Here is an 8,940-nt window from a genome sequence, read left to right as displayed (position 1 = left end):
AGAGGCGGCTCTCGGTACACACCTCCCCGCGGATACACAGTCTTCCTATGGATTTTGGAATTCACTCTATCTAGCAATTCAAAAGTGTCCCCCCCCCCCCACCCACTGAATGAGGAAGCACTTTGAGGTCATGCTATTTGTTAGGGTTTGACTGTGGGCTACAGGCAAAGATCATAGGATCAACTCCAGGGCCAAGCAGATCATGACACTTGCCAGAGGCAGGTCCCAAATGACAACGAATCTATCTGGAGAATTAAAACCACTGTCAGCGATATCTACGAGTGGCTTAAGAAATGAAAGGAGACATTGCAAAATCAAAAACAAACAAACAAACAAAAACCCACGCGCAAAATGCTGAGCTAGGTTTGACTCTTTCTGTCTTAACATGTCTAACTCACAGCAATGAAAAGAATCCAAGCAAGACTTGGCTCAGAAGGAAAAGAAATCACCCCAATTTGGCAGGTGCTAAGAAATACAATCTTGGCTCACTCGGGGAAGAGAGACAGGGATGTGAAAGATAAAAGCTAATAGCTATTATTCTACCATTGGTTTGGGTCTTCTTTTCCACAGAGGTATCAATTAAGATCGGTTTTGGCTGCATACAATCTCCTGCAATACAAGGCTGGAGGAAGGTGACAGACATGGATGCTGTGGCACTCCGCATCCATCTGGTACCCAGGCTGCTTTCTTCTCTCTACCTGCTTCCCGTTTTCTTGGTGATCTCATGGCTACAATGTGGCCTTCAGAACTCCAGCCATCAGATCCACACAACTCAGGGAGAAGGATAAAACAAGCCCCAGCGGTCTATATCCTAGCTGCACCAGACACTTTAAATGAGTATCCCCATAATCCTTATAGAGATCTCATTGGCCATCCCCGTTTGCAAGAGCCATTGAGAAATATCTCATAACGACATCATCGCCGTCGTCCCTCCACCCATCCTTTTAAACCCCATACAATTCAAACAAGCCTAGCTAGACAAAGAAAAACCAAAGGCTACAAGGTAGACAGCAGTCCCTTCTCTGGCAGATTCAGTATGTTAAAACCATACCAGACAGCAAAATTCCCAGGCGTCTATCAAGTCCCTGCTCCATGTTTTATATAAAACAATATAGGCTCAAAGCCACTAAAAGGCCACAGAGCTCACGAATGGTGACTAAGGAGCTGTAAATCTCCCTCTGGAACTCATTCCAGACGCTAGAACTGAAGCCGCCACGACTTCCTGTCTGCATACATGCAGGCAGGTTTAAAATGAAATTTCTATATTGACTTTCCTAAAATAAAATATAAAATGAATGTGCTAGCTTGGGAGGAAACTACCCAGTCAGACCACTCTTACAGGGGTGGATAAAAGCCCCTTGCAGGGCTGGTGAGATGGCTCAGTGGTTAAGAGCACCCGACTGCTCTTCTGAAGGTCCAGAGTTCAAATCCCAGCAACCACATGGTGGCTCACAACCATCCGCAATGAGATCTGGCGCCCTCTTCTGGAGTGTCTGAAGACAGCTACAGTGTACTTACATATAATAAATAAATAAATCTTAAAAAAAAAATCCTGTCTTGAAAAACAAAAACAAAGTTTAAAGATTTATTTATTTACTGATAAAAAAAAGCCCCTTGCAAACTATCAGGATAATTTAATGACTCATAAGTCACCTTACTTACAACAGGATTCTGAGTGGAGGCCACATTTCAATGGCCCTCTCCCCATATCAAAGTACAGAACAATAAAAACCAGGTATGAAAGAAAGAAGGGACTTGTTCCCATACTAACTCATGGAAGCCAGTTCACGAGACTAAGTGTCTCACAGGGGCTTGGATTTCTTTTTTTAAGATTGATTTTATTTTTATTATACATATATGAATAATTTGCCTGCATGTAGTATGTATATGCACCACACGTGTGCCTGGCACCTATGGAGGTCAGAAGAAGGCATCAGAACCCCCTGAATTGGAGTTACAGATGGTTGTGATTCACCATGTGGGTACTGGGAACTGAACCCAGGTCCTCTGCAGGAGCAGCCAGTGCTCTTAACTGCTGAGCCATCTCCCCAGCCTCTCATGGAAACCTTTTAAGGGGTTTTATGCCTCATTTACTATACTTATCTATGGGCGTCGTGAAGCTCGGAGATATCTCTAAAAACATGTTGACATTTTAGTTCTTTCTGAATGTCCTTTCATGTGTTATCATCACATCAAATATCCCCTTAAGAGTATTAAAAAGATATGAAAATACTAATGTGCTTTTCAGCCTATATGCTGCATCTGCAGTATACAAATATTATTATTAAATGCAATGCTATAAACAGAACGCCAATTTCAGCCATCACCCACCCAGCTGGTTAGCTGCAAAGCCTACAGGCAATAAAGCAGGCATTGGAAGCAGACTGCATCACCCAGTTTCCCAGCCCTCTTGCCTGCTTTTCTCCAGGACTCAACAAAGCTTTCTCCAACCCATGATCTCTGGCCAAATTCCTCATGATCAATTGCTACCTTCTGGGTCCAAGGTGCCCTAACATTTTAAATTACAGTGTTGCCAAATTAATCATGTGGGTGAGCAATTAATTACAAGCTAATCTCGCTCAATTTTCTCACACTTAGTGAGCACCAGAAGAAATGCCAGGGGTACACAGAAGCAAAACAAAAAACGTCCTTATTCGGAAAGCATAAATCCAAATCCAAACGAGCTGTCAAGGCTCTCGTGGACTACATCTTTCCCTAAACTGAGCCATTCTGCCATTTCTAAAACTGAAATTCTGCCTTTTCACAGACAAGTCAGGGTTAGAGAAAAGTATTAGGACAAGCTGCAAAGAGTCTTTTTTTTTTTTTTAACCCACGCTTTCAAACTTGAACAAATATCATAAAGAGTCATTCGCAATGACTGTATAACTTTTTTTCCTCATCATCTTAGCTGAAGGGGGGTGGGGGTGGGGAGGGAGGAAACCGCCTCCAGAAAACGGGAAGAAAGGAACAGGCAACTGGACTGCCTGGGACCAGTTCTCTGATTTTCCCTGAGGCCTCAAGGTTCCGCGGGGCACCCCGGGCCTCCCTCCCCTCCTTGCCCAACTGCATTAGGAGGAAAGCAGGCCAAGTTTGTAGGTTCCTAGGGAGTGGTACACAAAGAGAGGAGGTCTCTGGGAAATTGCAGGAGCTGAGGGTACAGGGTGGGGGTGACGCAAGGGATACGGGGAGGGGGGAGCGCGCCTTGGGGCGTGCTAATGGCTGTATCAGGGTTCTGTAAAGCTGAGCAGGGTCTCAAGGAACACACGATGGGATGCATGGTGTATTTAAGGCAAAACGGTGTGTGCTTGACTGGGGGAATGGGGGGGGTAGATAGTGGGACACGGGTCATGCACAGCAGGAGACCCAGGGTACATACGAAGGAGTGGGAAAAGGGGTGCCCATGGCCGGGTGCAGGTTGTCCAAAACAAGAAAACAGGGTGCACAGGGCGGGACACGGGGGATGCACAAGGTATAGAGCGGGGTGCACACAGTGGGATGCGGGGTATGCACGGTGAGGTGGGATACAGTATTCAAGGTCCGGAGGGGTGAAACTCGGGATATGCACCTCCAGGCACCGGGAATGCACATGGTGGATCGAGGGGTGTGCACAAGGTGGGGCGCGGGGATGCACATCTAAGGGTATGGGGTGCACAACTATGGGACCCATGAGTACACAGCTGTGGGACACAGGGGCACACGGTAGAGAGCAGGGGGTGTACGGCCGGGCACGGAGTGAGCACAAGCAGAGGGTGAACACGGTGGGGCGCACGGAGTGCACACAGTGGGGCGCAGAGTGCACACGGCGGGCCGTGGCATGCATGCCGTGGGGCGTAGGATAGCTACGGTGGAGTGCGGAGTGCCCACCGCGGAGCGCGGCAAGCATTCGGCGGAGCTTTGGGGGCGCACAGGGCGGGGTGCACATAGTGGGGCGCGAGGTGTGCACCGCAGGGCGCACGGGCGGCGCGCAGGGGCGGGAAAGGCGCGGCCTCTTGTAAAGTTTCTAGCAGTTGCGCGGCTCTGGCTCCCGACCCGGCCGCGCCCTCCCCACCAGCCCGCGTGCCCCGGCGGAAGGAGGCGGAGATGGAGAGGGCGCGGGCCGAGGGTGGCGCCGCTAGAGGGCGCTGCGGCCGGGACGGGGCGGGACGGGGCGGGCGGCAGCCGGAACCGCGCGGGGGTGGCCAGCAGCCCCGGGACTCCCTCCCTGCGCCCGCCCGGGCCGCTCGCTACTTACCCGCGGAGCAGCTGAACAGCGCCAGCAGCGCGGGAGGCCGCATCCCGGAGGCAGAGGCTCCGCGCCCTTCCCGGAGCCGAGCTGCGCGGACGCCCTGCGCGCCTGACCCTTCTCGCGCTCCCCTCCTCCTTCCCGGCGCCGCGCCGGCTCGGGCTGCGCCCTCTGGCGGCCGGGATCGGGAGCGCCCCGGTGTACGCTCGATATCGGCGCGGTTGTAGGTGGTCCTGCTGCCCAGCTGGACCGCGCCCTCCTCTGGGCATCTGACCTCAGAGCTTCTTTTCTGACCCTCTGACATCCTCTGCTCTCATGCCCTTCGCTTCCCAGAACTTCTTTCCCCATCCCTAGCAGTAGATCACCTCAAAGTGAAGGAAGAAGGATCGTCTTTTTCTTCCCTGCTAATGGACTATCTTCTGTTTTTATAAAAAGCAAAATCGATAATTCAACTCTTAATATTGTTGGCACCGATGTTCTACTTTGATGAAGGTGTTTTTAATCAGCTCAACTAATTTACTTAATATCCTCTTCTTAAATGGAATTTGATTAATAGCTTTGGCCCGGAGTTTTGCTCTTAATAGATGTTGGTGTAAAGCTAAAATTTTATTAATGTTATTTTGAGTGTTCACTGTGATGGAAGAGCGAGGGTATTCAAGATACTTGATGAGAATGAATCAATTAAGAACACAGAGAAGAGTGAGGTGGAAAAGCCACATAAGCAGAGTTCCTTCCAGCACAGAATCCTGAAGGGTCTCCCTCCCACCCTGGAAGAGTTCCGCCTAAGGACCTTAGAGTTACATTGTAGTGAACCAAAGAGGGAAACAATTACAGGGGAGAATTAGAGGGACCCTTCCCAGAAACACAGTTTCTCCTGCATTTCCAAGGATGTAAAAAAGACTGACTGAGCAACCGTGACTTGTGTTTAGATGATGCGAGGTTGGAGGGCAGCTAGAGTTGCTTTTCAGCCACTGTAGTCACAGGACAAATGACTCACCGAACACCTCCCCCAACCACTCTAGGGTAAAACTCTAGGGCAAGCCTGCTCATAAGGACTTTGGCAGTCATATTTCTTAGTTTCTGTGTGTCTCTTGTTGACTGGTGCCAGTCTCTTGACTGATGAAGACCAGCGCTACAGTTTTTCCAAATTCTTGTTTGGCTGCTTTAACTCCTTGGGCTTTCTTGGGAAATTCTAAAGCTGATAGACGATTTCCCATTGCTAAAGTTTTCTAGCATTCTCCTAGGAAATATTCCTTCCCTTTGTTAGACACCATACCTATAAACAAGATGTAAATAGAGAGAAAAGTCTAGTAGCCAAGTAACTCAACCGAGGACCCTACTTTGGTGGCAGACAACTTTGAGGGCTTAGTGGATCAGACTTTTCATTGAAATTGTCCTGGAAGGATGAAGAGGTGACTCAGTGATTAAGACCATGTACTACTCTCCTGGAGGGCCTGAGTTCCATTCCTACATCCACATTTGTTGGCTTATGACTGCCTGTACTCAAATTCCAGAGTGGCCGATCCGATGATCCATCTGATGCCTCTGGCTTCTGCAGACACTGGCACTCTCACGCACAGGCCTACACATAGGGTTACACATCTGCACATAAGTAAAAAATCAATCAAATACAAATTTTAATTGAAATTTTCATCATGATCCAACATGACTGTATTCCAGGAGGAGTGTAGGAGATTGGACGGTAAGGGGCGAGAGCACATCCTTTAAGTAATGAACTTGCCTGTCTTCAGCATCTCCACAGAGGACAATGACAAATGACACATCACACAGCTCCATGACTCGAGTTTGAGGAAAGGAATGCCTTTCGGTGATTCTGGCCATATGATAAATAGACTCCCTGGGCGTCCTCCCCCATCACTAGGAGAAAAAGCTCTCAAAGCCAACCTGCTTGCAGTGGTACTGACAGACACACAGTGAGGCTTGCCTGTGGCACCCACTGTGAGGGGACAGTTTCCCACAGGATAAAAATAAATCTCAGTTACTCCAAGAGAGTCACATGAGGAACAGCGGACCATAGTTCCATTTCCATGGGATCCTCTCCTCTTCATCTGAGTCGTCACCCCTGTGCTAGTTTCTAGGACTGTCCAACTTTCCTTGTTGAAGGATAGGGTGAGAAGCCCCAGCTAGTACAAGCTATCTCCTGTCAAGAACCTCACAGAGAAAAAGATCAGGCAGGCTGGTGGTTTTTAAAATTATTAAAATGTAAGTAACTTAAAGCAATCTGTACAACTACCCAAGGAAAACAACATAAGTACATATCCATACAGTCATTGGTAGCCAACCGTCTAATTAGCAACTTCTTTATGAATAGATGGTTTGTGATCTGAGAACAGCAGGCTCAAATGATCATGTACTGTTGGCTGACGGGCCTTGTGCAAGGCTGTGAGCCATATACGTGGCACTGAGCCCAAGAACTCCCTAGTCCAGTTAGAGAGACAGAAGAATGTCCATAACCTGCTGTGTAGTCTATGCTTTAGCACAGGCACACGAAAGGAACACTCTGGAGACATACAGCAATGTATGATACCTATCAAACCCTTTGGAGTTGATCATAAAACATAGAAATGACTTTTGTGTAACTTCTTCAGGGAGAAAGAGCAAGTGTCTGGGCTGAGAGAATGGGGAGGTCCAGCCCCAGCTGAGGTGTGGCAGACATGTGGTCCAGCCATACCATGCATGTGATCCAGTCCACGTAAAGATATGGCACATGGCAGATCTATCAAAGGCTGTATGATGGACTAGGAGGAAGACTTCTGAGTGGGCTCCCTTCAGACTGCTGCCTCTCTCCCAGGACTCTGAACAGGCCCCGAAATTCTGCTTCCTGTCTGGCAAAGGCCACTGGACAGGTTCAGATTCCTGCCTGTTCCTCCAGGCCTAGTTTCAGGCCTGAAATAAATTAGTAACGGGCACATTCCATTAATTTCCCACACCAGGAAGCGGCTTTCTGAGTGTGAAGGGATCTCAATGATTATTTCCTGCACCAAAGTCGGTTTCTGAAGGAGGACTACAAAATCGAGAAGTAGTTCTTTAGGACTTTGGACCGTTAAATCAAATCTGTAACACAATACTTTAACAACTGGCTAGCTTTCCCTCAGCACAGAATCTGCACTCTGGCTGGGTAACAGGAGAAAAGTTATTCCACCAACCACCATAACCTTCAAGGTAGTAAAAAGGATCTTTAGCCTCCACGGAAGAAAGATGATACAGAAGAGACACAGCAAAAAGTTTCATCCTGGGGACACAGCCCACTGCAAGTGCTCATGGGAAAATATTTGAATGATCTAAACTGATGTCTCAAGAATCAAGGGTCTTGCAAGATTTTGCTGAAAGGACCCTGATATAGCTGTCTCTTGTGAGACTACGCTGGGGCCTAGCAAACACATATGTGGATACTCACAGTCAGCTATTGGATGGATCACAGGGCCCCCAATGGAGGAGCTAGAGAAAATACCCAAGGAGCTGAAGGGATCTGCAATCCTATAGGTGGAACAAAATTATGAACTAACCAGTACCCCGGAGCTCTTGACTCTAGCTGCATATGTATCAAAAGATGGCCTAGTCGGCCATCACTGGAAAGAGAGGCCCATTGGACTTGCAAACTTTATATGCCCCAGTACAGGGGAACGCCAGGGCCAAAAAGTGGGAGTGGGTGGGTAGGGGAGTGGGGGGGGAGGGTATGGGGGACTTTTGGGCTAGCATTGGAAATGTAAATGAGGAAAATACCTAATTAAAAAAAAAACAGAATCAAGGGTCTTATGTCATTCAACTTCCAAATCTATTCAAAAGCCATAGGCAGACACAGTGTCCAACCAGATGCCCCACCAAGGCTTTTACCCCAAGGCTTTTACCCAAAGAGAGTTCACCAAAGAATTCTCATAAACAACCAACTCCAAAACAAGAGCCAAGAAATACAACTCGGGTCACCTCCTCACCTCTAGAGGCATCCCAAACAAGCCCCCAGAAATCTGAGGCCTTTTCACACCCGATTCACCATTCTCTTGACCTCTTGATGTTGTGTAAGTGTAAAGGTGTCTGTTCACAGATGGGCCACTGTTACAGGGTATCTGAATCTGTTTCTGGTTAGGGTGTGGTTCAGTCCTTAGCACACACCTTTACTTCAAACAGTGAAGGTGAAGTTAGTTTGTAGAAGGAAGCATGCATGTTTGAAAGCGATGTCTAATTGGATAGCAGAAAAAGTGACCAACGAGAGAAAGATTTGACAGAATAGGATACGCCCAACTCTCAAGAGAAGAGAGAGGAAAGGGAAGCTACTTAAGGGAAAGACAGACGGCACAGGAGGAAGAGAGTATGGGGCAGGAATACAGTAGAGTTCGTAGAGAGCAGTGCAGTAGAGTTGAGAGTGAGAGTGGAGCAGCCCAGAGAGGGAGAAGGAGGCAGTGTTACCGGGAGAGTTTTATAGAGACAGATTGAAGAGAGAACAAGCCAGACATGGGTAAAGACAGAAGGGAGCTAGAGAATGAGAAGGAACCAGAAGATTAGAAAAGATTGCTAGAGTTAGTTTGAGGCCAAGCAGAGCAATTCAGAGGCTTCAAGAAAAGCCAAATTAAATAAGTCAGCTGGGAGAGGAGTTTGAGCCATAACAGCTGAGTTAAACCAGCCACCCAGAGCTCAGAAAGAACTAGGAAAGGTTCTTATTCAGCCTAGAAAGCATTCTAGGCCTATAAAAGATTTATACA

The 8,940-nt window shown here is 47.9% G+C and overlaps 1 protein-coding gene across 1 annotated transcript in view; it reads right to left on the bottom strand.

Moving 5' to 3' along the window:
• B3glct (beta 3-glucosyltransferase) overlaps positions 1 to 4,345 on the bottom strand; it is an 84,565-nt gene extending 80,220 nt beyond the window's left edge. Inside the window, exon 1 of the mRNA XM_021163494.2 lies at positions 4,232 to 4,345. Coding sequence (XP_021019153.1) covers positions 4,232 to 4,274 — 43 coding nt within the window. The 5' untranslated portion in view covers positions 4,275 to 4,345. The remainder of the gene's footprint in view (positions 1 to 4,231) is intronic.
• Positions 4,346 to 8,940: the final 4,595 nt, after the last annotated feature.

This window comes from Mus caroli, chromosome 5 (genome assembly GCF_900094665.2).
Source record: "Mus caroli chromosome 5, CAROLI_EIJ_v1.1, whole genome shotgun sequence".
In the NCBI taxonomy this organism is placed as follows: domain Eukaryota; kingdom Metazoa; phylum Chordata; class Mammalia; order Rodentia; family Muridae; genus Mus; species Mus caroli.
This window is presented reverse-complemented; position numbering and strand designations above follow the sequence as displayed.